Source organism: Phyllostomus discolor, chromosome 13 (assembly GCF_004126475.2).
Source record: "Phyllostomus discolor isolate MPI-MPIP mPhyDis1 chromosome 13, mPhyDis1.pri.v3, whole genome shotgun sequence".
Classification (NCBI taxonomy): Eukaryota; Metazoa; Chordata; class Mammalia; order Chiroptera; family Phyllostomidae; genus Phyllostomus; species Phyllostomus discolor.
In genome coordinates, this window is record NC_040915.2 from 45,875,997 (window position 1) to 45,892,408 (window position 16,412).

General features: G+C 38.4%; 1 protein-coding gene across 10 annotated transcripts in view; it reads right to left on the bottom strand.

Moving 5' to 3' along the window:
• Positions 1 to 16,412, bottom strand: part of ATXN2 (ataxin 2) — a 95,116-nt gene that overhangs the window by 34,591 nt on the left and 44,113 nt on the right. For 6 of the 10 annotated variants that reach the window (XM_036014087.1, XM_036014083.1, XM_036014084.1 and 3 more), the window contains exons 6-11: positions 13,626 to 13,640; positions 10,734 to 10,858; positions 7,140 to 7,231; positions 6,460 to 6,657; positions 4,673 to 4,851; positions 2,562 to 2,771 (exon numbers count right to left, since the gene is read on the bottom strand). In XM_036014087.1, coding sequence (XP_035869980.1) covers positions 2,562 to 2,771; positions 4,673 to 4,851; positions 6,460 to 6,657; positions 7,140 to 7,231; positions 10,734 to 10,858; positions 13,626 to 13,640 — 819 coding nt within the window. The remainder of the gene's footprint in view (positions 1 to 2,561; positions 2,772 to 4,672; positions 4,852 to 6,459; positions 6,658 to 7,139; positions 7,232 to 10,733; positions 10,859 to 13,625; positions 13,641 to 16,412) is intronic. The other 4 variants (XM_028527250.2, XM_028527249.2, XM_036014086.1 and 1 more) reach the window with 2 other exon arrangements.

Sequence of the window (16,412 nt, forward strand, 5' to 3'; positions counted from 1 at the left end):
TTCCATTCATATTCATTCATTCTCTCTCTGTTTTTCTTGGTTTAAAAAAAAAGGGGGTGGGGAGCAAGCCATACATATTTTTGGTGGCATTCTTTCAGAATTATTTTGTAGAATGCCACCAAGTTTTACAAATAAACTTTATTTCTCTTTATCTTTAAAGGAAGGAAGGGATAAAGTTGGTGGTAAGAAATCAATGAGATGTCAGAACTCTTCAAAGATTTGAGCCATGTGTTTAACCTATATTCATTATTTGTAAGCATATAAAAATAAGTATAATAAAAAAATGTTAACAAGTTACGGCTACATGATGGAATAATTTTTATTTTACCATATACTTTTCACTTCTTCCCTCAAATTTTCTATATTATTTCTAAAATTATAAAAAATATTTTAAAACAAAAAACCCCCTTAATCCCTATATGTTTTTGTGTTATTAAAATTTACGCACACACCCTCCTTAAATTCCTCCAAAACCTTGGTGTGCCTCCCTGTCCTGCCATGGTGATCAGTGTCACAGCCCACGGCTCTGACCGCCCCTGCCTGCAAGCAGCTCCTTGGACTCCACAGGCTACGGGCTGAAAATTCCACTGTTACGACATGACTTTTAAAACCGGAACAACTGACTTTTAGGGAAGAAATTTGCACTCTATGAATTATCAAAATTCCACATTGTTGATTCTGCCACCTCAGTAATGATTTCTATTTCTAAAGAAGTCTGTGCTTCTGTCAACACCACTGGAGAAACTACAGAATGGCTCTCATTGGAGAGGCCGGACAGGCTACCACTGGACAGAACTCACCCTAATGTCGAAGCCCAGGCTCCGCACCCTTGCCTCTGCTGCCGTACTTTTTATAATGTCACATTAATTTGTGTCCTTAACAGGAATTGAATCATGGATACAATCTTAAAAAGAATGTTAATCTTATATAGAATAGTTTTCAACTGGAGACAGGAGTGATTTATAACAAAGAATGATTAAGAATTGGGTATTTACATATTTGTTTACATCTCTATTAGAAAAAGACCGATAAAGTAGAATGGCATAGCTCAAGAAAATCAAACTACAACCTTAAAAAAATTCATTCTTTTTGGTAATATAGCAAATACAGAAACAAAGCATACTTTCCTCTATTAAGCACAGAAAACAACTCTTTAGTAGTTTTAATTTTGAAGTTCACACTTAAAAAATGCTTTGGTGTCACCTAACTACATAACTGCGTAACACATTTTGACTCAAACTAGTTAAGGAACCCTGAATGGAGCCTCCCTGAATATGCAAAAGGCCCACTTCTGCGGAAGCAGGCCACAAGCCATCCTTACAACTTACTGTCGTGAAGATGTTCGCACTCACTGAGGAGTCCTGATTTATCTAACGTATTCTTCTCACGATACGAACATCACGTATTTAACAATGGACTGTAACAAATACTCAGATGGAAGTTAGCTTCTGGTGTAGTGGCCACCAATACAGGCGCTTCTGGGTAAGGAAGTCACCTTATGGTCATGCAACGTGCTGCTGAAGGTTAGCCTCTTCAGCCAGGATCACATGACCTCCCTGCCTGGATGGCAACAATTTATTAAAGAGCGACCACACAATTTTCTCCAGGGAAGCACTTTATGCCAGAAGACCATATTAGTCTCAACATTAGCTATATCTACGCAAATTTGAATGAGCAAACCCAATTAAAATTTTAACACATATATCTGAACATCAAAAGGACATTATCACTCAGAACATAGGTTTTAAATTTATGCACTGCATTTAAATTAAACTGTGACCTTTCTACAACATATCCATATATTTGATATGTAGCAATGGTGAATCCGCATCAAATATTGAATAAGAATTACAGAATTTTACTTTTTACTTTTTACATTTTACTTTTTTAGAAGGGCAAAAAATACTTAAAAGATTAAAATTCATACACGGTTTTTATTAAATCAAGAACTTCTTCCAGATTCAAGTAGACTTTCATTATAAAATATTGCAAAGCTAATTTTTTAAATTCCCCAAACATAAAACCAAACACGACTGTAACTAAGGGTTGCCACACAAAGGCAGCTACATGGACTCTCCCTTTCAGAAAGCACCCCCAAATCACCACTCCTGCCTACGGCCAACAGGTAGGTTCACTAGCACCTGGGCCAAGGAGCTGGGAAATGAACACGTTCAGCAGTAAGTCCGAGACTTGCTGAAGAAAGCTCACCGTTCACCACCAGCCACCTTACACAGTGCAAACTGGGAGGGGGAAGGCCCTGGGGCAGGCCTTCCAGGGCTGCAAAGGAGCCCAGCAAGGATCCCTCCCAGTAATCCCTGGTACCGGATTACCAGGCAGAGATGAACCCCATTCTTACAGTTCAGGATAGTTCAGTTTCACATAGCATTTTATCAAATTTCTCTCTAATGAACAAAAGGTTAATAGAAACAGTTTAATAAACTAAAGTTAAAACACGGAAATTATAGTTTATCAAATAATGAAGAGGAAACTTTTCTAATTATAAACTCACATAGGAGTTAAACAAAGACAAACAAAAACATGAACAAATTGTGGTATTGTACCTTCTGAAGACATGCGTTTAGGCATAGTAGAGACAGGAGCTGGAGAACCATGAGCAGAGGGGTGAGACGGGGGTCTGGATGGCCGCGAGGGGGGCCTGGAGGGCGGCCGTGTAGGGGTGGCTGCCCGAGGTGGAAGAGAGTTGGGACCTGACTGGTAGCGAGAAGGTGGGCGAGAGGAAGGAGATGGGCAAGGCGATGGCCAGGGAACACCTGACAGAACAAATGATATGAAGGAAAGTATAAAAACTAAAGAAAAAAATGAGGGAAAAAAGTAAACAGAAAAAAAAGTAAAATGATAAAAATGATTTCTTGTACATTTTAACCCTTTGAGGACAGTCATTTGATTTGTGATAAGTTTTAGCATAACTTAAACCGACATAAATTCACATTTTACTTTAACCTCCTTAAAATTAAGTCTGTTTAAATGAATACACGTTCCCAAAGGGTTAATTAGGATCTACACATACTACTGAAGAAGACAGTTAAGACTTTGCCTATTAATCCTGCTTCTATAACTGTTTCTGAGTAATCAATAGATTAAAGGAGCATAACATATACTAGATAATTTCACACAATAAATCACAAAAACTCAGGAATAAGATTTACATTAGTTTTAGCTTTGGGACATAATGAAAATAAGCAGCAGCTATAAAATCCCATTAAAAATGGTGGTTTCTCACAACCATCTGTGATTTTCATCTAGCGTACATGTAAGGTTCAGTCTGAAACCTCATTAAGCAAGTTCATTTAAGTAGAAATAAAACATTACTTCCACTATCTTCTCTAGTCACAGGAGTGACAAAGGTTAATAGTAACTGCCTTTTCAAAAAACATTTTAATCTTTTCAAATCAGGAAATGTGGGGCCTGCTGTATAATTAATTATGCAGTTTTTACTTAAGAGAGAATTAACTTATTCTAAGAGACTGCTTAATAAACAATGCAACTACAGAGCAGTCCGACCAAATAAACTGACACCGACGTGGGTGCGCGCAGGCCGGAAGACTGCCAACGCGAAAACACAACACGGCACTTACCGTGGCAGTCCAGTCTCCTCTCCATAGGCCTCCACACACTTGAGTATCACACATGTCCCAGCCCCCTCCAGGGTTTTTATTTTGAAAATTCTGTTCACGAACAACTAAAATTCTTTACTCAGTGAGCAAAGAAATCTCATCCCCATTACTAAGTATAGAAATACTCAAGAGTGTTCATTTGGAGAGGAATTCTGGAGAAAGACTCAAGGAAAATAAATGAAATTGGAAACTTGGAGTTCTCTATTTTTCCTCTTAACTTTCCAAACTTAAATTCCTAAAATTGATTGCCCACTTCTCCCCCTAAATCAGTAACATACTATCACTAATTACTGTATTCCCATACTGTCTCAGTACCGCTGACTAGTATCCCAGACTTAAATGAAAGACCCATGATCTACGAGCTCTGTTCGATCTCGACTTAGAGCAGAAAATGATCTTCCCACTAAAGATACAAATTTCATTTACTGAAGCTGAACTACAATATCCACTATTACACTCAGAGTTGTTTTTGTTGTTTTTTAAGCACATTTCACTCTTCACTTTCTCCACATGACTCTTGGTCGTGTCTTGTGTTAGAAGTCCTCTCTAAACTTTCTTGAAGTAAGCAGAACATAAATGTATAAGCACACAGTAAATAAAAATAAATCTCTATTAATACTGAGTGTTCCACACAGGTTAGAATTTTCCATTTAAATTTTGTGTAAACAATTTTATCATCAAGTATTTTTAAAACTGAGAACATACCCAAAGTTTCCAATTTCTTTATATGTGGAAGGTTTTTTTAATTTTATTTTTTTGCCAAGTGAAGACATTTGCCAATGTCTTTGGTTAAATTTAGCACATTATCTTAATACGTGAGTAGTACATCATGTTAAATACATTCCAATGACTTACACTAATTTTTACTAATTTTACTAATTATCCACCAGGTAAATTTAAATTAATTTTTGAAGTGTAAACTACTTCACATAAATCATTAAAGGTGTGCACATTCTTATCATTATGCAAACTTGTAAATATTTAGAAAGCTGTATATTTAATCAATGACATTTGACAAATCTGGTCAAAATACTTGCCTCCATTAACTACTCTTTGGTCTGAACCAGAATTCGGGTTGAAATCTGAAGTGTGAGAGGTGGATCTCGATGGCATGGGGCCCGATCCAGGCTGGCCCATACGCGGTGAATTCTGTCTCCCACTTCCCCAGGGTATGACTTCTCTATTTCTTTGTCCAGGAGGAATATATTTATTTTCCCTGAAAATGAGAGATCCTCTAAATTATCTTATCCTAAAAGGTACCAGGCCAATGAAACAAACCTTATAAAGTAATTTAGGAAGGAGGGAATTCTTGTTATAAGAAGGTTAAACACCAAACCAAACTGCATCACTCCCAGACAACCTTTCTCTTCCACTCTGACCCGAGTTCTAGCCTCCGGCCTCTCCTTTCCCTCAGACGCTCCTTCCCAAGCACGCAGTTTAACAGCTGTGTGTTCGTTCTAATCCACTCGGCCTCGTACACGGCTGATTCTATCAACCATGGTTTATCTTCCTGAAACCTTCTTCCTCCTTGGCTTTCTCTTTGTTCCCTCTGAGATCTTTTCTCTCTGTGCCTATTCACGGGTTTTCATGGCTTTAATAGCAGCAATGCTAATGAATCCCAAATCCTCACTGCCAGTCGCCCAGTCTCAGCATCTCCCAATGAACACTTTAATTCAAATCACCAGACTCTAAGCTATGAGTGTCGTAAAACAGGATATGTATCTTACTCTAACAGGTATACAGCGGTGCTTTTCAACACATTTGTGAATAAACAAAGAGCTGTTAGACACTCAAGTGCAATAAATTGCACAAATGGCCCCAGCTAGTCGTATAGCTCAGTGGATTGAGCACAGGCCTGTAAATCAAAGGGTAGCCGGTTCCATTCCCAATCGGGGCACAGGCCTAGGTTATAGGCCAGGTCAGGCCCCCAGTAGGGGGCAGGTGAGAGACAACCACACACTGATGTTTCTTTGCCTCCCTTCCCCTCTAAGAACAAATAAATAAAATCTTTTAAAAAACCTGCAAAAATGGACTCACTGTATCTCCTCTCAAACTCGCTCCATGTTTTCTAGCTCATCGCCAGTACAGCCATCTGTTCACTCAACTACCAAATGAACCTCAGGGTTGCCCCTGGTTTTTCTAACTGTGCTACTGCCACCCCTGGTCTAATTAGTTACCAGGTCCTCACCCTTGTACGATTTCAAAACATTAACTGATCTCCATGTCCGGGCCAGTTCTCAATAGCCCAGAGTTTCCTTACGTAATCCCCTGCCACAAGGCATTCTTTCAGTATGACATACAGAGTCCTTTGCTACCTCTGGCCCTACCACCAGCATCCGCCATCACACTGTCGACACTCACCCTGTACTCCAGAAGCATGGAACACTGGCCTTTTCCTCAGCTGGTTTGGTTCTCTCACATCTTTCCACCAAGTGAGGGACTCTACACTCTTATTTCTCTTTGAGTGACAGATTCACTACCCTATCACAACACAACACGTCACTTCCTCTGACCCTACAGGTTCTGCCAGTTCCTCTGCACACCGGAAGTTCTGAGTACTCTGAACACACCTCTAATCTAAATGAGCTCTTCCAGACCTCGGCTTACGCATAGTGTATATCCAACACTTGGCTCCACAGAGCTGAGGCTCCCAAAATATTTTCCAAGATTACTATAATCTTTTCTTTAATAGAGCCTTAAACCAATTCCATTTGCATTCTCTACCTAGGCTACATTAAGGGAAGATGAAATATAATAATACACCTTGTCACACAGACCTTGAGTTGTGTATCCAAAATACTGCATCATGATTTCCTTTAAATACCTAGTGTTTATGCTGTGACCCTCACGTTCACTGGAATTTCTCTGAACTGCTGTGTATTTTTCTTCTTCGCTCCTATCATCATTTTCCAGGGCCACCCGGGCTTTGTACTGGGCACTTGATTCAATTTCTTCTGCTAATTGGTTTGCTCTTGCTTCTCGTTTTAAAAATTCTTCCGAATTATCCCTTTCTAAGGGCACCCTGAAACATTGGGAAAAGAAAAAGCAAAGTGAATGCTTTAAAGTCATCGTTTATATATCTGTCACAATCAACTGTTAAGGGAAATTTAGAGTTTGAAATAAAACTCTGGTAAAACTGTAAGCGAGTTACAGTGATATTTATTTGTAAATAAAAATTTGAATTATGTTGTTACCTTTTCCCTAGAGGAATGTAACATTTTCAAATCTGGTTAAATTGACTATTCCCCCATAACCTCTATACTTGAAACATTTAGTTTTTACAATTTAAAAACATAACAAAAATGAAATTTCTTCAAAGCATAAATTTAGAGTACAGGTAAACTACATTTATTTTGTTTTAATGGGAATTTATCAACTTAGGCAGTAACAGGATAATGCTTTCACAGAATTGTTTAATTTGAAATCCAACAGAAACATTTACTCCACGTAATAATTTAAGTTGATGATAAAGACAAATGCACTAAATATATAAATTAAACTTACGTATATGAAGATAAACTGCTATCATATGTAGACACTACACCATAGTTTTCTTCATTATATCGAAACATATCATTGGGATCCCATCCATTAGACTAGAAAAAAATGAAGCTCATTTTTCAAAATGACAAAATATTTGTCTTCCTTAATCCAGTTATAATCAATATCTGCATTAACAATATCATACTATACCAGTACAATATAGCAAATCACAAATATAGGCAAAATATTCTTTTAAAAATGTTTTTTTGGCCCGGGTCAGTGTGGCTCAGTGGATTCAGTGCGGGCCTATGAACCAAAAGGTCACTGGTTCAATTCCCAGTCAGGTCACATGCCTGGATTGCAGGCCAGGTCCCCAATAGAGGGCACACAAGAGGCAACCACACACTGCTGTTTCTCTCCCTCTCTCTAAAAATAAATAAATAAAACCTTTAAAAAATGTGTTTTTTTGTTTTGTTTTGTTTTATTTAGAGAGAGGAGAAGGGAGGGAGAAAGGGAGAGAAACATCGATCGGTAGCCTCTTGCATGTGTCCTGGACCTGGGAATGAACCCACAATTCAGGCACATGCCCTGACCAGGAACTGAACTGTTGACCTTTTGCTTTGGGGGATGATGGCCAACCAACAGATCCATACTGGTCAGGACTAGAAATTTTTTAAGGAAAAATTTTTCTTCTACATCAACCCCTACAAGTTGGTAAATAACTATATAAAACAATTATTTGAGAGATTGTCAGTAAAAGTTTAGAACATTTGTTATTTCATAAAATATGAGCCTTTAGGTCAGGATTCTCTCCTTTCCCTATTCCCTTACAGCCATCTTTTTCTTTTTGAGAGTAAAGCAAGTTTTATTCTGGCAGAGAAAAAGAAAAGAAGCCAGGAAACAGGCACCGTTTGAGAAGAAATGAAAAGTATGCGTCCAAGTGTACGCAGGCCAACTCATGAGTGAGTTGTGCCCTGCCAGCCATTTTTTTATAGGGTATTTATTGGAAATCTTCTTGAGTTGACTGATCATCAGGACTGTGTGAGACAAGTGGTGTTTTCTGACAGCCAAAAATATTCCCAGTGTTTGGGCGGAAGGAAGGGAGAAGCTAAAGCTTCCCCGCTGCATCACTGCTTCGAGGTGGAGCATGGTACTAGATCCCTGCCAGTGCCCCCCCCCCCACCCGCCGGGCATGCCCAAAGGGAAAGCAGTATGACGGAGTGAACATGTAACCACTGGACAAAGTCACAAGAGCTAGGTCTGAGAACTAGCTTTTGCCATTAGTAGCGGTGGGTCCTCAACAATGAGGTTCTAGGGCTTGGTGCCCTAACCTGTAATCTCAGTATAGGTAACTCTACAATTCTATGAGGAAGCTACCATTCTCTAAAGCTAAACTGTGTGTTTTTTAACTACATTCTTTAATCTGTAAGAATCAACAAATCAGGGGCAGAGGCAGGAGAAATCTTCACTGGTGAATATTAATGTCTTAGTAATCACTTCTATGACCATATTTTTAGGACTATAAGACACACCAGACTGTAAGATGCACCCAGATTTTAGAGGAAAAAAATAGAAAAAAAATTTGAAGCAAAAAATGAGATAAAATATTTAATAACCTGTGACCCTGCTCCAGCACAGCGAGCCAGGCAAGCTACATTAAGACTATAAGACGCACCCCCTTTCCCCCCAAATTTGGGGGAAAGTGCATCTTGTAGTCAGAAAAATATGGTACTTAAATTCCTCTTTTAAAGCCTGACTGATGGAAAAGACCAAATACAGTATTCAATCATTACCCATCTTGAAGAGAGAGCACAGAGTCACCCAAGCAACATTAACACTGAAGCTTGCCTCTAAGTCAACCATCAACTGGGCCTTCTGTGCTAATCCAGATAAAACGATAATGTAATTCCACCACCACCACAACCCTTTGGCCCTAACACATGGACAGGGAACCAGTTACCTGTGGAGGTTTTAAAATTACTTAAGTAGTAGTATGTGCTCCATGTACCAAATCTCAACTGTGCAGAAAGACATCCAACGAAATTGATGTCTCCAATCCCGGCATGCATAGCCACTATTAACAACTTCTTGTGCTTAATCTAGACAGTCTCTATGCATATATAAGAATATAATCAGCTCTCTCAAAAATTTCAAATAGGATCTTCTTGTCCTAAAACTTGTTTTTTCTTTAAGTCTTGCATATCTTTCCACATCAGAATGCTGTTCTTTTTAGTGGACATACAGTATTTCAACTGAACAGAGGTACAATAAATGTACTTAACCCACACCCTTCTAATGGACAGTGAGGATGTAACCAATTTTTCACTATCAGAAATGGCTGCAAAAAAAATCCTCATACATAATTATTTGAGTATCTTATGAATATATTAGGGCAAAAATAAATTCTCAGAGGTAGAAGTGCTAGACAAAGTGTTATGTGTATTTTAAATTTTGATAGATATTGCCTGAATGCTCTCTAGAAAGCATCTATCAATTTTTCTATCATTAAAAAAAAAAAAAAAAAAAAAAAAAAGAGTGCCTGTCTGGCTGGGTAGCCCAGTTAGTTGGTGTCATTTCAATATGTCAAGGTTACAGGTTTGATACCCAGTCAGGGCACATACAAGAATCAACCAATGAATGAAGGAATGGGTGGGGCAGCAAATCAATGATTTTTTCTCTCTAAAATCAATTTAAAAAAAAGAGGAGGGCCTACTTTTCTATACCCTCCACACAGGTGATGTGCTACACAGGCCTCAGAACCTTCACATTAGGTTATATATGCTTCTTTAAAGTTTGAAAATTAATAATGATGTACTGCCTATATCATATCCAAATAATGAGGTTTCCTATGTAGTTATGACTGAACAATGACTTAAAAGATAAAGCAGATTTGTTATGAAAACTTCTCTGTAATATTCCATGGAAGAGTCTTCATCCAATTTAAATTCTGATAACTAAACACTCATTTTTGGCAAGAGACTTTGCTTTCTATCTCTACAATTTAGAAAATTGATTTACAGAATCCTAAAGATAGAGTCTTTATTAAGCATTTGATTTACAGATGATGTGGTATAGGAAAAGTAAAAATATTTGCCAAGAGGCTTTTAAAAATAGATTTGTGTGGAGAATAATCCTAATTTAAGACCAAGAAATTTACCTGTTGCTTTAATTCTAATGTTACCTAACTATATACTTTAATAATGGGCTTCCTCAGAGAGGCCTAAAGTTATACTTGGACCTCACCTAAAATCAACAGACAAGATACCACAACACTCGCCTTGGGCTGCCTTACTGGGGCAGAGTACTCAAAGCAAAACAGGGTGGCATTTCCAGTTTCCCATGGTTCTCAATTTAAATTTGTAAAAGTTGCTTATTATGACTTACTTGAAAAACAGAGACATAATTTGAAAGTATCCCAAAGAAACATTTTTCTGTATTTACTGCCCTGAGGTGGGGCTGGGGGAAATACAGATGATAGTCACTATTTACACAACAGAACTGCTGCTCTAAATACACTTATAAGAACAACAACATACTTAAGTTAAAACCAAGTGATAGGATGTCATACCACATCACGTGGCCATAGTCTGATACTAATCCAAACATATTACTTACAACGTCATTTTCCAAAGCTTCTAGTTCCTCATTGGCAGTGAGTTCACCTGAATCCCAGGGTTCCAGGTCCTTCTCTTTGTGTTCACCATTCACTTTAGCACTGATTGCAGAATCAGTAAATGCATCTGTAAAGGATGTGTTTGGTTTAAAGATAATACAACCAACTGGACAATGATTACATTATGTACACATAAATTATCAACACAGAAAAAAATTACCAACAAAGATGTATGCTAACAAATAATTATGAAAAGGAAATCTCTAACACAGAAAGAATAACACTCATTAACAATATGCTTTCAGATGTTCAATGCTCCTAATACTATATCCTTCAAAAAACTTAACTGGCATCATAGGTAATTATTAATGAAAGTATATATTCCCATATAATTTTAAGCTACATACAACTTTTTATGTACTCACAAGTCATTAAGTTATATCAAAAATAGTTACTCTGTGTTTTAGGAGTTATCCGGAAAATTTCTATCCATTCACCTAAAACAAGACCTCTTGTTTAATGAACCCAGTGCTTAAGAGACACCCTCAGAGCTCCTGCAACCAGACCTAAGATTTTTAAACTTTCTGAACATATATCTGTATGCAAGTATCAGTGCTCTAACATATTCCTGCCATCAGTAACTGAAGCTATTCTAAATGACTCATCCTTGCAGACACCATTCTTCCCTACAGCCACCCTGTTACAAAGTGCAGGCCTTGCAGTGTTAACTGTCCCCAAAAGTTATAGGCAGCAGGCCTATCAATTATTTCTCACTTGTGCCCTCTTCTCCTCTCTTCATGTTACTGAGGACAACTGGCTTGTGAAAACAACGTAGTATCACTATGTTCAACCAATAGGCACTATCCACTCGGGCCATGTAAGCACTAGAAAATGGCCTGGCGAGAAACACTTGCATTTGAATGACTGGATCCACAGGGTATCGTCCAGCACAGGGCTAGGCACTGATAATTCTGCTGGTCTGGCTCTGCGAGAGGGGACTGGCTCCCAGTCCTTGTGCCCTGACCCTTTCTGCAGTCTGCCACCAAGGCAGAGAAGGAAGGGAACAATCGACATCTGTGTCTTCTTCAAAAGAGCCACTTTCAGAGGGATCTGTGATTTGGTACTGCTTCTGTAACTATCACCTGCTCCTTAGTGGGCTACGTGATGACAAAATAAGAAATTCGAGCCAGAGATTTTAGGGATGGCACTACAAATCTAACTAGCTCTTTCCTCCTCTCACCCTAAACTGGGGGTGTACGGGTGTGTACAGGTGTGCACACACACTAGGGAATAAAAACAATTGTACCATCGGGCTTAGCTGCCAGCTCTACCAGCAGCACACCTCCCACTGCTAGCAACTGTACAAGCCAAGAGCGTCCAGAGGGGAGTCCCCAAAGCAGCACACCTCAGCTGGGAGTGGGGTGCAGCAGTCACTGGAAGATGACTGCGTTTGAAAAGGCTTTCTAAGGGGTTCGGACAGGCTGATGCCGTCTCCATGATGCCATCTTCAGATGAAAGCCTCTGATGGTCCTAAAAACTTGGCTTTATAAGACACTCACCTGAGTCAAGCCCTACTCTGTATCATGTTAAAGTTATACAAATTCTTGGTAAAAATTAATTTTGCCATGTGTATTTTCAAGAATGTGAAACGCTCCAAGAAAACATCAAATAGTAACTTACATTAGGAAGCTAAAATTCCCTACTTTAATTTTCACAAGACTAGAACTGACAATAAGGTTACAGGAAAATCCCAAACCAGTTGTGTTATCTTCTGCAAGAAGCAACAGTATTATTAATTTATAGTTAAGATCCTGTTAATGTTTTAATCACACTCATTTTTGAAAAGCACCTATGTATGTGAATAAAGCATATATTTAGGTGGAAATCCAGCATTAAAAATAGCATTATTTTTATTCACAAAATTAAAGCTTAAAGCAGCAATAGATTTTTTCATAGAACTACGTAAATGGACTTTTTCTCACTGTAGGTATGTATGTCTGTGTATCGTAAAGTATCCAGGAAAGACTAGAGACAGCTGAGCTGACATAAAATTGAGAGACTGAAACATACGAAAATAGCTTAAATAACTTTTATCATCGGTATTATTCTAAACAAAACAGAAAGGCTCCCTCAGTGGGAGCCAAGGTGAAAAAGCAAACCTCATTGAACTGTAAGTTTTATTCTGCTGATCACAGTTTAGGTTGTAGTAACAGGACATTTATTCAATAACCTATTTCTTTCAATACTCATTTTTATCTTAAATCTTCTGTTTACAATACCAGACTTCTAAAAGGAATGGACTATTTACATGTTTTTACTTAGCATTATGGTTTTCTTTCAAGGCAGAAATGGGGGAAGGAAAAATGCAAAGTGTTCTCTTAATAAGGAATGATATTCCTTTTAAAATTTCCCCCAAAGGAAAGTCTCTCGTTGATGATGAGTAAAGAGTTTGGGAAACGATGTGCAGAAACAAAGTCAGCACAAAATGAGGCTACAGTGTCAGGGTGCCGGGGAACGCCCTGCTCATAAATACTCTATTTCAGATCAGCACCATGTCATTAGCTGGAAGGAAGCAAGGCCTGCCTATTCCATTCTACACTGTTACCATTATCCACCACTGTAAATTCTAAAAATGCTGTTTTATTTAACAGCCATGTTTGGGTTTTTTGAAAAACATGGTTGGTATTACATAGTACAGTGTTGTAGCCAGAATTTCTGCAAAGTTCAGAAAATCAACTGGCTGTAACCTAATTGCAATTATGGGAATTTGCATGTTGATTTCCCAATGCCATAAATTAGAGTGTATTAACTTTCCATTATCCTCTATGGTAAGAAACAAAAGCATTACAAAGGCAAGATGCAAGAATACAAAGTGACTGTTAGAAAAATGTTACCTGTTTCTGAAGGAACTATAGGTACAGAAAGAAAAAAAAGAAAAACAGTAAAAATTATCAGATGAAACAATAGATATAACTTCATCATGTGCTTCATTCCCTGCTTTATAAACATTCAATTTACAAAAAATCTCTAAACTAGAAAGGAAAAAAAAGGTACAAGATTATCTGACTCCCTCCCCAAGTCCCCCTATTCTACCCCCACAGCAAGTGGGCTCTCAAAGCCTCCCTTCTTTCTGATTCTGAGCGGAAACCCAGTCATTCTGGGCCAATGGAGCCACCTGGTGGTGATCGGAAAGAAATGTCTTAATACCTGCCCCTACCCCATGATTACCCCTCAGCCCCAAACCCAGGAAACAGGATAGGCACTCTCCTCCTCAAGTTCCCCTCTTTTACTTCTCAGTCAGTTATGACCCTGAAAAAGCAGAATTGCCTGAGAATATTTTAAAGAGCCAAAACAGTGGTGAAATTAGGTTGTTAGTAATGTGCTATAAAATAAATATAAATTAAAACTACAAAGTTACATAAAACTATTTGAAATTTAAAAATCCTTATCAGACTTAACATCAGAAACCCTCCAATATACTTCCAGAAAAGTCTTCACCAAAATTCTCAAACCATTTCCTCTTTCAATTAAATCTGCTTTTTCTCAAACACTGAAATTTTAGATAAATAAAAAACGTTATTTCAATAATATTGTTCTGTTTTGACCAATTATTAATACTGTGACTTTTTTCAATGACTTGAAAAAGTATTTTCTCATCATGTACCATGAGTTAGCTACACAAGGACCAATCTGTACACAATAGAATCTCCATTACAGTGGGTGGGGTGCCAGTGTCGCAACTGATTAGCACTTACTGGGTGTCACTGAGTTTGGATGAGCTAGGGAGTCACATGTGACTAAGACACAATCCCTGGCTTTTCCTGGAGGAGCTCCTAGGTACAGAAGAGTAGTTACAGATGTGAAGCACATCTTGTAGGATCAAATGTGAAAAGTGTTCAAGTTTAAGAACACAGTTCTGAGGAACAAAAGGCTGTGGCTTTAAAACCAGCAGCTGATCAGGACTTCAAACACACAAGCAAGCCCTGGCCAGGTAGCTCAGTGGGTTAGCGCGTCCTCCCAATACCCTGAGGTTGTGGGTTCAATCCTGATCAGGGCACACACAAGAATCAACCAATAAATACGTAAGTGGGGGAACAACAAATCGCTCTCTGTCTCTCTCCCCCACTTCCTCTCTCTCTCTAAAATCAATAATTGAATTTAAAAATATAATTTTTTAAAAAAGAAGGAAGAATTAAGTAGGGAAAAGTAAAGGGGCTGTAACAGACTAGAGTAGCACTAAAAATTTCTCCAAATGTACACAAGTCCACAGATAAGATTACCTTTGTATTTCATATTCACCTGTTTTTATGGATTTTCACACTGTTAAGTATATACTCAGCCATGAATTTTATTACAAAGATAATACTAAAGAACACAGTATTAAAGAACATGAAGAAAAAGGTGGGGATAACGAACACAGCAAGGGCCCAGGATGTGTGGGTAGGACCTAAAGGACCAAGGGGACAAGTGGAGGCAACCCCTCAGGCAGGAAGGAGAAAAGGTAAGAGAGGACAGCAGGGAGCATGGGGGGCGGGCACGGTACACAGGAGCCTCTAGATTAGGGATTCTTAAACCTTTTTCTTTGATTCATGTACCCCTTTGGCATTTTGGGGGAGCTTATGGATTTAATTGCATAAAATACACAGGAAATCAATTATATGAAACAGTTATCAAAATCTAAAAAACCAAATCTGTGCCATAGTAATATATGCTTCTTTATTAATCCAGTAAACAGTAAGATCTAACAGCAAATCTAGTAAGTACTGTAATTTTAAAGAGGCAACAAGCATAAGTATTATTTTGAGATATCCCTATCTATGCAAGTGATATAAAATTAACTGAATTCTATAGGTGCTAGAGGTACAGACACTGCAAACACTAAGTTTGCTGCCCATACTAAAAATGGAGAAAAATGCTAAATTTGAATTAAAGGTTATTAAAAATAACAATTTAGTATTTTCCCCCATTGAAGTTCACTGATGCTTGGGAATCCACTTCACAAACCATTTGGGAACGCATGGATCCGGGTCAAGGACTCTGTCTACATGTTCTAGAAAGTAGGAAGAGCATTCGCCGTGGATAAAGCAAATGAAGGAGACGGAGTCCACCACAGGCAGTGGTCATTAAGCTTGCAGAAACAGGTAAAAAAAAGGTCTGCTGAGCGCTCCTGAAGCTCCAGCATGAGCCAGAAACTATACTCCTAACCAGCACCACAATGGCATTTTCCTCAGCCACACCCAGCAGGCTATCTTTATTTATAGGAGTAGACAGAGAGGAGTTTAAAAATGGAGAGCCAGAGGAAGATCAAACAAATGTCTCAATTTCTTCATTTAAACAAATGGAGGGCTTGGGAAGGGTCCGAGAGCCTTATGAGGAGCAAAGAAAGGGAGAAGAGTAAAAGTGAAGTTGGCTGTTGTCAGAGTAGATCCTGAAGGGCATTCTAGAAGAGAAGCAGTTACAAGTGATGACAGAAGTCATGAAACCAGACTGCTAAACTGGGATAGAGATGAAAGACAGGAAGTAACAGAGCTCAGAAGGCTAAGTTTCTGCAGGCATAGTGTTCTGTTCCAAATAACCAACCTGAAAATAAGTTTTTGTAACATCTACCATTCGCAGACTAACATTTGAAAGTATCAGGGTCCTAGCCACAAAACTTCAAAGCCTCTGTTCTAAACACCAAA